General features: G+C 39.6%; 1 protein-coding gene across 1 annotated transcript in view; it reads right to left on the bottom strand.

Moving 5' to 3' along the window:
- Positions 1–12,898, bottom strand: part of pitpnb (phosphatidylinositol transfer protein, beta) — a 36,863-nt gene that overhangs the window by 10,379 nt on the left and 13,586 nt on the right. Inside the window, exons 3-7 of the mRNA XM_049604504.1 lie at positions 11,475–11,620; positions 9,703–9,794; positions 9,474–9,481; positions 7,737–7,811; positions 5,858–5,941 (exon numbers count right to left, since the gene is read on the bottom strand). Coding sequence (XP_049460461.1) covers positions 5,858–5,941; positions 7,737–7,811; positions 9,474–9,481; positions 9,703–9,794; positions 11,475–11,620 — 405 coding nt within the window. The remainder of the gene's footprint in view (positions 1–5,857; positions 5,942–7,736; positions 7,812–9,473; positions 9,482–9,702; positions 9,795–11,474; positions 11,621–12,898) is intronic.

Genomic DNA, 12,898 nt, shown 5'->3' with positions numbered 1-12,898 from the left:
AATCAGCAACCACAAGATAGTATTTTTACTACAACCCCCAAATCCCACCGCCGAGCTCAAGGCTCACTGTGCTGTTTTAATCCATTGGGTGTGCTGGGGAAGAGCGCTGAATACCTGGAGCAGATGGACATTCAGATTAAGCCTGGGCCTCAACGCTGATCCACTTAAGTCATTATTGAACAGGAGCTGGTGTAAGAAACGCTGTGACCCACCTGGATGAAAATGGCTTAATGCCTCCTTTAAGATTTTAAACCACGGGCGACATGATGGTTTAGGTATTAAGTGACTGACAGGCGCCCACGACTGGACTGGTAAGAGGGTTTAACGGGTAACTTTGGTGTTTTTCCAACCTGGACCATTTTTTACCCTGCTCTTGTGCTGAAGTGATTAATGGGGACAATCATTTTTTAAATTGGTGCAGTACTGAGTGAGACCACTGCAGCAAGCAGCCGCAAAACAGGCTGCAATGTAACCTCTTGGGGCATTTGTGCATCATCATTTTACGACCACTAAAAGTGTTTGTTTTTGTCACTGACAGGCTCACATTGTTCTTCTAAGTGTCTGACAACATTATGAAAGGATCCCTACAGAGATAGAGCTTTGTGTTAAAGAGTCAGATCCTTTTTGTTTAACCAGAAACAGCCCTGAAATCACCGTCACCAAACCCACCAGACTCCATTTAAATAAACAGTCATGTTAGTGTGTATAGAGGCAGCATGTTGTCACATCTAACTGGTGACTTAAGGGTTAATTTCAACCAAACCAGAGCTGGTGATTGTTGGAACAGCTGAGAGATGAACCAAGATGGTTTCTGGGAGTTTTACTTGGTTTCTGTCGACTTTGAATGAAGTGTGTTGAATGATGATAAAATGACTATTTTTTTAAATGGAGTCTGGTGGGTTTGGTGATGGTGATTTCAGGACTGTCTTTCTCTTTAAAAAAAAAAGGGCTAGTGGTAACTGTGTTGTCAAAAACTTATAACAGTCTGAGCCTGTCAGTGGCAAAAACAAACACTGTTAATGGATGAAACTTGGCGATGGGAACATGCCCTGAGTCGTTACACTGCAGCCTGTTTTGCTGCTGCCGTCTGCAGCCCTTTCACTCAACACAGGAACAATTTGAGAAATTGTTCCCATCAGTCACTTAGACAGAAAAACATGGGAAAATAGGGTCCAGGTTGAAAAAAATACCAAAATTACCCTTATAAAAGATGGATTACCTTACCTAAAATGTTTTAAGAAACATATTTTAGTGTCCTGTTTAGCTTAGTGAGAGTTTGTGAACAGGAAGTTTCCTGCACAATGAAAATGGACGCTGAAAAAACTGAGATCAAACGGTAAAACTAAGCAGCACTGACCAAACATAAACCATGACTCTGTTGCTGTTTTGCATATTTCTCACCTCAAATGTTTTCAGAGACATGTTTTAGTGGGAATGGGAATCATTAAGATTTTAACGATACTACTTATCGATCTGGTACTTTAACGGCACTCTTGTCGGTTCCTTTGTTTTGTTTTTTTTTTAAATTAATAGCAGAATTAACATTGCTTCATTTTCTGTGTATGTAACTACAAAATATAAGCCCCTTCTACACTGCCAGATTTCCCGTGAATGTTGGCTGCGAGCGTTTAGACACACAGAGCCGGATTGGCGAGTTGATCCGAGGTGCCCAATTTTCCACCTCGTAGGGTAGACATATTGGCAGAACCCTTTTAGTTTAAACAGACCGAGGCGGCCTTCCACAACGGGAGGGGCTGTTGATGACTTGTGGGAGGAGCTGTTGATGACGCCGCACGTGTGAGCCACTGGCGGTGGACAAACAGGAAACAGCTGATAGCAGGAATTAGCGAGCAGCTAGTAGCAAGAGGGAAACACAAACCTGACAGACACTGTAAAGATGAGCAACTGGGGAGACAAGGAATTGCGCGCCCTCCTTGTCCTCGCAAACGAAGAGGCCATTAACCGTCAGATGACGGGGACGGTGAAGGACGGGCCGACTTATGAGAGAATCACCGAAGGACTGACCAGCCGCGGCTTCCCTCCCACGTCACTGTTTACGTCACACGCTGAGCTACACGTTTTGTTACTTGCTCACGCCCCCCATTGCCCCGAAAAAGGCACATTCTGTATGAACAAAAGTAGGTAGGCGGCATTTTGCTGCACTCCTGATTTTGTTTTTATACTGCCAATGCTGAGAAAAGACTGATTGGGCTTTCCTGCAAATTTGCACAATTCCTGTTTAAAAAGAGCTACAAATTAACATTCTGCAACAGCATTATTTGGAATTCAATTTTATCTATAAAGCCCAATATCACAAATCACAGTTTGCCTCAGAGGCTTTTCAGCATACGACATACTTGGTCCTTGGACTGTCACAGCAGATAAGAAAAAACAAAAAAAGATTTAAAAAAAAAAAAAAGGAAGGAGAGAGAAATGGAGTTGGTGAGATAAAAACTACACAAGATAACATTTATGTATGCAAAATAAACAAGAAATATATCTGAATTTCTCCAATACGGATTGCAGAACTGTTAACCTCAGAGCTTATCAATAATTTGGCCCCAGGGCCCATTTAATAACTGGTTTTGGTACCCGGTTTAACTGTAATACGAGATCGTTTGTTGCCAGCCAGCTGCCATTGTGTCAAATGGACAAGTTTGCCTTACGTCACCTACAGCAGGAGTGTTAACTGGTGCGGTGCAGTTCAACCTGGTAGTTGTAGGCTTTCTATCTCTTAAACCAGAGAGAATGCAACAGTCCCTTTTCTCAGATTTTAAAAGTATTAGTGTCTTTCTGCTGCATAGACAGTCCAGTTTTACAGAAAGACCGTCTTTCCAGTAGTGAAATACTTTTTAACCCAGTATGAGACTTCATCTGTTTCCCATCCCAGTCAATCCCACATCAAATCACATGTGGCTGATGAACTGAAACTGAACTGATAAACACAGTCCAACTGGATTCTCATGCTGTTTCCGCCGTACAACTCCACGTTAGAAAGTGTCTTCTAAGCTGAATGGGCACAGATGATGACGTCATATACAAAGATAAATGAATGGATAATGCACGCCCTGGAGCTGCCCCATAGACAGTGAATAATGAACCAGCTGCTGGGACACTGTGACACCAGTAACCAGCATTTGACTGGGATACAGGCACATGTTGAGATTCACAGCGAGAAGGCTGAAGGGAGACTTTCTGCAAAGCTTCTGCAACACATGAGAGACATTCACTGATGAAGTGTCAGTGGGTATTCATGCACGTCTTAATGGTCTGATTTCAGCTGACGGAGAGACAGCTGTCTCAATAAGTGGATGTGGAACATGTTTAATTATGGATTTGGTTTTTCCTGAGAGCAGAACGTGAAGGCAACAGGAAACTCAGGGGGGACGGTGAGTGGGGTGATGCGCAACAAACACCTACGTGCTGAACTGAGCAGCCACATGATCCTATACATTAACGACAATTTAAGAGAGGATGTGCGGTTGCTGTACGTATTTTTTTTTATCTACTATAAAGGCCACACCAGTGTGCATCTCTCCTCTCTCACTCTGCAAGTTCTCCATCAACACTCAGAGAGACACAGAGCTGCTCCTCTGTTTAATCCGTCTGGTCATTAGTCTACAGTGAGACATCAGTCTGTATGTTACATGAGCTATGATCATAGCACATCACCGTTCTTCTTGGTAGTTGTAGTCTACTGTGTGACACTAGCTGTGTTTCCATACAAAAGTGATTGGAATCATTGGGAAATGCGCATTAAAAGAAATTTAAATTCTGTGTGTTTCCATTAAATTTACGGACTTTGGTGAAAACTACGAACTCGCACGAGTTTTCCGCAGAACCAGAAACAAAACAAGTCTCGCATTCTTCTTCTTCTGCGTTTTCTGGCGGTTGGCAACCAGCTTGTAAATGCATTACCGCCTTCCCGACCCGGAATGTGGATATCACCATGGAGAGAGGTGCGCTACGTCAGACTTAATTTGAACATAACTGTTTCCATCCCCCGTTTTTGCGAATCAACCAAAACCAGGCTAAAGCGAGCGAATTTTAGTTTGTGCGAATCAGGGGATTTTAATTTGAATTTTGGTGTTCCCATCATAACTTTCCGATGCGATACTTCTAGATGTGCATCTAAACAGGCTGATGGAAACATGGCTAGTGAGACAGCGCCTGGATGCAGGTGACAGATGTGTTTAAAAAACGCAGCAACACAGATGTTTCATACACAAGACAAGTATAACGAGGACAAAGTGTCTCTGTCTCCGTCCCTCCCTCAGCCTCTCTGTTGATGCTCTGTGCAGAAATAAGATTCAAATATTTAAATCATTTTCCAGCTCTAGATTCATTTAAAAGGCAGACAGACAGAAAACAACTTTTTAACTCCGCCCACAAAGATTTTTAATGTCTCAAGCCTACCTGATCCTTTTATAGTCATGTTATAGTTTAGTGTGGTGAGCTGCAAACCCTTAAACCTCTGTAGCTCCAGAGCTGTGTGCACAAAGTTAACATACAGCCCTGATATTTGGGGAAAAAATCCCTGTCTTTGCATTTTATTTTGATCCCAGTCTGTCTTTATAAAACTGTGTATGACGTCTCAAATGTAGCTTTGACTTGTAACTGAACACGAAGCCCATTTCGCAGAAAAGACCAAAATATATATGTATTGAGTATCGCCAGTCAGCCTGAAAATACAGAAATATGAATTTTAGTCCACATCGGCCGTTCCTGCTCCCACTCTTGTGAGAAAGTCGAACATTTTTTTTGTTGTTCAGCAAAAACAGCAAACACAGGAGCTCTTCTTGCTGTCATGAGGTCGCCATTTTCTTTCCTACTGTGCATGCTTCTTCTTCTTCTTTTTTTTAAAGATACTTTTTAGGGCTTTTTAAAAACTATAATTAACAAGATAGTTATTTTAGTGTGAAGAGGGGAGAGAGAGGGGAGATGACATGCAGCACAGGGTCGTAGGTTGGACTCGAACCTGCAGCCACTGCAGCAAGGACAAAGCCTTTGTACACAGGCTGCCTGCTCTTCCATGTGAGTAAATGGACGCCCCACTGTGCACACTTCTTCTGCTTCTACTTGATTCGTATGGCAGTTTGCAGTCAATGCCACCAACTGAAATGGAGTGTGGATCAGTAAATGTGCAAGCATGATGCCAGACCCTCAATCAAGGTTCCTGACATCAAATCTACAGACTTTTCAAGGACTTTCCAGGCTCATGTCCGTCATATCGACGGACCCAACGCAGCACAGAGTTCCTCCAGCTTTAGGCACGTGAGATTTAAGGCTTTTTAATGCCACTCAGAATGAAAATTATTTCACAAAACTAGTGAATTATTCTCTGATGTGCATAATTAAAAACAATTTTTCTTCTGACCATTGTTAAACACAGGAACACGACCCATCGTAAACATTTGCTCAGAGCTGGTGTTGATTACATGAATGTTTTACAGCTCCATGATTCACAGTTTGTGATTGTGTGACTAACAAAAAGCTGTACGAAGATGTATGAAGGTAAATACACGTAGGAAACCATCAGAGAAGGGATGCTGACCAATGTTTGTTAACTTTGTAATCTTATGTAAAAAGTGAGTGAACAAACAACCGCCAGTCCTCATCTTCACATAAACTTCCAGGCCAACTTTAAGCGTTTTACTGTGAGTAAAATATTTCATAGACTTCAGAGAGGCTTTATGGACGATGGCAAAGAATCAATAAAATGGCTGCATGGTTTCTTTGACACTTGAAGTCAACCTGTCTGACCACGCTCCTCCTCAGGGTGGAGACATCCTGCTGTAAATATGTTTTCATCAGGCTGTGGTGTCTGGTCATTCATGTTCAGAAAGGAGCAACTCACCCCAGGGGCCACTTCTTCTTTGTTTGAAATATCTATGGGAGACACCTCCACAGTCCTCCATGTCTGCTCGTCCAGGTCGTGGACCTGACAGACACACACACACACACACACACACACACACACACACACACACACACACACACACACACACACACACACACGCGCGCGCGCAAACAGGAGCAGGTAAACCTCAGCTCAGCAGACAGGTAACACAGAGACACTTTATTCAAATCTCTCCTGAGTGTAAATCAAATGAGATTCAAATTAAAAACCTCACAGATGAACTGGATCTTGGATCTTTGTCTCTTGAACATGCATCAACATATTAAGATGTTTTTTTGTTTCTAATTAAAGGGGTACTCCACCTGTTTCACACTGGGGCTTTTTTATTAAGTCTGTGAGAACAATATATGGAGGCCTATGGAGATTATATTAAAATGATAATGTTAACTTGAAAATGAACATTTAATTCAACAACAGCATTTTAATTTCCACATGTGAATGTTTATAAAACAAAAATGCAATAATCCAATCTGCATTTCCTTTTTCACATACATGATTTATTAAAATGAAAATAATGACATTGTTTGACATTTAACTGTCAAAGTTGTACCCCACTGTCCGGTGCACAAAATTTATTTAAAATTTGATTTGTTAAGATAATTACTTAAAGGAACATCCTTAACTTTTTATTTATTATGCTTTCTTTTTTCTCCACTGTGTTCTCTTCTATGTCCAGATATTGCAGTGTAACGTGCAATGTGTGAAGCCAAACTGCTGCAAGCATTTTATCTACTCTATTTATCTATCTATTATTTGTTGTAGCCCCATTTTCACAGCCATCCCTTGGAAATGGACAGAATTAGAACCTTACTTTTTTATATGTGGGTATAGGTTTTTTTTAAATTTATTTTTATTTATGCATTTGTTTTTATTTATCTACTTATTTATTTTTGTCATTTTTCTTTATCGCTCTCCCTCTCAGTGTGTTAACTGATCCGCATTGACACAGGATATGTTAAAACTGCATTTCGAAAATAAAAAGGAAAGTTAAAAAAAATGTGAACAGTAAAATGAAATAAAAATAATGTAACCTTATTTTCCATTTATGCAAGCAATATTTAAGTAAAAAAAAAGTTTCATTTTCAGTCTTAAATTGTTGTACAGTGGACAATACAAAATACAACATAAAATCTATCTAACGTGTGTGCAAAGATTTTTAACTCACAAACAAAATTAAAATGCAATTTTGATTTAACTTTTTCCAATGGGAAAATAAAACTGCAAATTGGATTACTTTTCATCTTCATTTTATTTTTTTTTACTCAAATAAACACATATTGGAAAATTAAATTGAAGATGCAACTTGTTAACTATTTGAAAATGACGATTTGACATTTGACGTTTCATTTTCAAAGACTTAAATTCCTGTACGGTGGAATCTATTCAAATGTTAATTTAAATTTGAGAATGAAAATGCAACATTAAAATATACTTTTATCTTTAATTTGTGCAATGATTTAAAATGAAATTAAAATGCTATTTTGGAATTACGTTTTTATTTTCACATTAACATGATCGTTTTAATAAAGTCGCCTTTGGGCTTCCATAATAATAAATATCTCTGCTTGGTCTTGGAGACGTCAAATTGATAGCATTAAACCTGCATTATAAACTGGGGACGTGTAGTTTGCATCAAACAGGGAGGGTCTGATGAAAAGCACTCTCACACTGCATCATGGGAAATGCAGGATGCAGTGTTAATACTGGAGTCTAAGTGTGAGAATATCTCGGCCTCTGCTACTTCAATTTTGACCGTTCTTTTTTTGTTCCTCTTTGACACCAACACGCCTCCACACTGCGTCCTCTGCTCACTTACATTTTCTATTGTTCCCATGTCAGGTTTGTGCCACGTCTCGATCTTTATCATAAAGTCGTCCTTCATGTACTCATTCTGAAAGGCAGGAGAAAACACACAATAACAATTAACATTTGGCCTTTAGTTTTTAAAGTCTTAAAAAGGTGAAAACACTGCAGAGCTGAATAAAGTGCAGCTGATCTCAGCTGACACAAACGGCACAGAGAACACCATGAATGGAAGAGATGTGTACGTAAACCCTGCAGCTAAATCCAATTAACCAATCAGACGTTTCTACTGAAACAACAGAAGTGATGCTGCACTGCTCAGCTCTCATCTATTTTAAGATCCTCGCGGCAGCAGTCGGCTTGCAGGTAACGTTTAACAATACTAGGCTGTGAAAAAATACTATCAAAAGACACATAGTGATCTCACACAGTTGTATCTGTGTATTATTGAGAGTAATTAAAAGTAAAGGCCCAGTCTCACCAGTATCTAACACAGCAAAATTTAAGTGCAATTCAATTTGTTTCTATGATCAGTTATTTCCACTCACAGGCATCAAATTTAAATTAACTGAACTCTGAAATGTAAATATGCACCCTTGACAAAAAGCAAGCTGTGTTGACAGACCCGACCTTTGAGTAAACAGAAGCCCCTTTTACACAGCCTGTTCAAGATGGGAATGTTGCGCCGTTATTCCGCCTCACTGTTCTGTAGAGAACATACAATCATGGAATGAAGGGATAGAGTTGTTTTGCCTTTAAGCCGGCAGCAGAGGTCATAACAGAGCTGAGTCCCAGCTGTGTAAAAGGAATGGGCCACAGGAGGGAGACAAGTGCGACGCTTTGGGGACATGTTATGTGTGCAACCCACTGCCGGGAGATTTAAAAAGCAACTTATAGCAGTTGGCAGCTAACTCAAAAAGAAGAACAGCACCCGAAAATATCTACAGATTGGGGAGACAATCAGTACGTTTACATGACTTTAGAGTCCGACTAAAACTGGACTTTTTAAATCCATGTTAGTCCGACTGAAATCATACTAAACCGAATTTCTCAAAGTCGGACTAACACACCCAGATCACGTGACTGGCCGAGGCGCTCTGAGCATGTTCCACAGTTTCCGCCCCGGGCTTTGACCCGGAAGTCCAATAGCATTAAATGTGTAAGAGAAGAAGAAGAAGCCGGTAACAACATGGAGAAATCTACATCCAGAGCCGTGACTTTTTGGACGGACCAAATGTACAGAGCTGTAAAGTTGTCCACCATGGTAGCAGTTAGCTGCTAGCTAACCGTAGCTAACTTGTTTGTCCATTGTTTGGTCTGTGACGTAATAGGTCAACAGGAAAAAGGTCCAATACTAACAAGCTGAAAGGGGGCATATCTCCACCTATCGTAGAGGAGTCGCACATACTTGGCTCAATAAATGGATTCCCTTCCCGTGCTTGTATACTGGGACAAGGACAGTAGGCCAGTTAGATGGTCCAGTTGAGTTATGGAGGGATTTTTAAGAACTCTTTATTGAATGAAATGATGTTCAATCCTGAGAAAGCAAAATGCCAAAGGCTGTACACCGTCCAGCACAGAGAAAAGAGCTGGCTGGATGTCGTGTTTGTCATCAGCTCGCCAGCTATCCTTGCGAGTAGTTACTACATCATCAAGCTCCAAACACTCAAAGACATACAGGTACATTTTGCTGTTTCACTGAGTGGTGTGACCAGGTCTTAGAAAACACGTAAGAAATTTGACAACTCACCGTCACAACTGCAGGAGAAGGGGGAAGAAGAGAGAAAAAGCGTTAGCATAAAAGTCAGGATGACATTTATCATCTTTGACAAACCAAAAAACAACATTTAGAAAAGTGCATACATGTGTTACATTGATAAAATATCTATTTAAATGAAGCCAAGATCACATGCAGCTACGACCTTTTCATTTCATCATATCATGCAAGATTTGTAGTGAACTCTTCAGCATGAACTTACTTGTGCGACAGTACGGGTAGGCGTTCCAAGCCTTTTCGTGAAAAACTAATGCTCCCTCTGGTGCAATCATCTTCACATAACCTGGGACTTTACTGCAGTGGGAGAAAAGAAGAAGTCAGAAGATCAAACATACGGTCCTTTATAAATAAAACACCCAGAGGTCAGGCATGTGCCGTTTTGTGGTGGCTAGTTAAAGATAAAAATTACACCTTCAGAGCTAAATCAAAACTAGGGCTGCCCCGGACAAAAAACTTTCCTAGTGGACCATCAGTCCTCATCAGGGTCCATCAGTGGACTAGTCTCCTGCATGTTCCTGATATGAATGTAATGATTAAATGATATATTTTGGTGGTTTGAGTTGAAGGTGTGAGAAAGAATAGTATCAGTAACATTGTTAACACTGTGCTACATTACAGAGAAATACAAACCGAGCCGCCTGTTAATGACGCTGTGGGCTAATGGGCATGTAGCTACTTCCATGTTTCACATGATACGTCATGTTTGTAGTCGACCAATGAAGATGAGTTTACATATCACCTTGGGTTCATCCTTCACCTTCTCAAAATGATCCCACACTTTGGATTTCCTGCCCGACATGTTATTAACTAGCCTGTGGAATAACCGCAGGTACCAGCCCTGGAGATTAACCTGACGAGGACACTTCCTGTGTCTGTCCTTTCAAAGTAAAGTCACACATGCTCCAGTCATATAGGTTTGGATTTATTCTGACAAGATAGTTTCATGTCTTGTTCTTTTTCTGCGACTAAGCAACCAATAAAATCTTGCCGACTAATGACCTTTGTGGTCGACTAACATTGGTAACTATTAGAGGGCAGCGCTCATCAAAAGCTTTTACCAAACCTATGATTCTGCTTGTAATGACGTCTCCTTTTTGTTGATCTCTTGCCAAAACAACTCAGAACAACCTCTTCCTGCTGTATCAAAGAACCAGCCACACAATACAAAGAAAGGGTGGACAAAAGAGGAAACACCTGACAAGGACTCAGATGACTTCAGACAAGCTCCAGTTGTCTTTGTACTGCTTTGTATTAAACCTCCGATTAAAGAGGAGGGCCTCAAATTATCTGAGGTAAGAGGAGGGAATCTACTTTGCAACAAGTGCCTTAGTGTCCTGTAATAATGAACGCAACCTCAAGGTTAGTGAGGCCCTGAATGGCGTCTGACTTCATAAAGCTACTCCTGAATTAGTCATCACTTTGAAATATGGAGAGCATCATGCAGGAATATACTGAAAGGTAAAAAATGGCTTCTTATTTTTGCATACAGAGTAGTCTTCATCACCTGATGTCTCCCCTCAGATCGCTGCCAAAACAGCTCTACCGTCAGATTTAACAGCTGGCAGCAGGCGCTGTCTGTTGCCTGAGATCCAAACAAACACGTCCAGATGGAGGAAAAAAAAATTCAGATCATGTTTCTGTTGCCAGCGCTCCAGGTTTTATGTGCCTTACCTACTTAGGTTACGTGTCCGGGGCGTTGGCAGAAAGGTGCTAACAATGCCATAAATGCCTGCTTTGTGACGCTGGTTATTTATAAAAATAATTGTGGGTGCCAGTTTGTGGCTGACACAAAGGTGCTGCCTCAATTCTGTGGTTTGAGACAGCAGATGCTCTCCTGTCTCTTCATCCCCATCACTGAGCTTTGAATTGCCTCCACTATCTGGCGTATGTTTCTTTACACCTCACAAATTCTGCCTGACAGTATCCAGCTCGTGTTGTCCACCCTTGACGGTCTGATGCATTTCAAAGACTTGCCTCTTTAGATGGTATATTTTATGTGTGTATTGTCCCTTCTCGCCGTCCTTCTCGTAAGGTTCATTCTTCAGCACCTCGATGCCTTCACCTCCTCCTGTCTCATTCTTGCTGGCCTCAGCCACAGAGAACAGCTGCCCTACTTGATACTGTGAGACATTGGAAGAGAGAAGACGACACAGAGTGAATACACAGCCTCAAACTACGGGGACAAATCCTGTCATTATTTGCTGGAACAGGCAAAGACTGAGCAGGTCCCTGAAGCCGAGGCAGGTGCTTCAAGGATGCAGCACGAACACCTACTAGCTGCTGCACAGGAGATTCCTCCACTGTATTTAAGGCTACTCAGAAAGCCCAGACTTCTATTTTTAAACATGTCTCACAGAGTATATACTGTATTTAAAACAGCTATGTAAGAGTGTGTGATCATGAGCCTCCAAATTGTGGTGTTTTGCTGTTTAATTGTCCCTTGATGAAGTATTTCTGGATCCATTAAGATGGCAGTGAGCTGTAAACTCAAATTAAGGCTTTAAAATATCCTTTAATTTCCCTGCAGCTGACCTTACAGGAACTACATCCATCATCCTCTACAGTCTATAAGAATGACATCCTAAATGGTTTTCATAATAAACTTTAAACCCCTGATAAGGAATGTGCTGATGCTTTCTTATGGAGGACCAAAAATGACTTAAGATAAATCAACAAATAAATACAAAAATACATAAATAAAAAGAGAAAATAATACAGGAATAATAAATAAGGAAATAGATATATAAATAAAATAGGAATAAATAAATAAATACTGAATACATAAATAAATAAATGTAGGAACAAATAAATAAATACATAATTGAATGCTGAAATAAATGCTTAAATAAATATAGGAATAAATAGTTGAATAAATGTAGGAATAAATAAATAATTGCAATGATAAATGCTAAAATAAATACAAAAATAAATGTCTAAATAAATATAGGAATAAATAAATAAATGCAGAAATATATGCTAAAATAAATACAGAAATAAATGTCTAAATAAATATAGAAATAACTATCCGAATAAATATAGGAATAAATAAATAAATGAATAAATGCAGAAATATATGCTAAAATAAATACAGAAATAAATGTCTAAATAAACATAGAAATAAAATATAAATACAGAAATAAATGCTGAAATAAATACAAAAACAAAATGCATAAACAAATAAATAAAAAAACAAAAAAATAAATACATAAATGCAGAAATATATGCTGACCGAAATACAGAAATAAATAGATGTAGTTGTACAAAAATGTGGAAAAAGATTTTAAAATATTCATGTTATGTTTATTCATCTACTTTCATTCATTTATTGATGCATTTATTAAATTATTTATTAATTTTAACATTTATCTGTTTATTCTTTTATGTCAATATTTATTTAT

Source organism: Epinephelus fuscoguttatus, linkage group LG18, assembly GCF_011397635.1.
Source record: "Epinephelus fuscoguttatus linkage group LG18, E.fuscoguttatus.final_Chr_v1".
Classification (NCBI taxonomy): domain Eukaryota; kingdom Metazoa; phylum Chordata; class Actinopteri; order Perciformes; family Serranidae; genus Epinephelus; species Epinephelus fuscoguttatus.
This window is presented reverse-complemented; position numbering and strand designations above follow the sequence as displayed.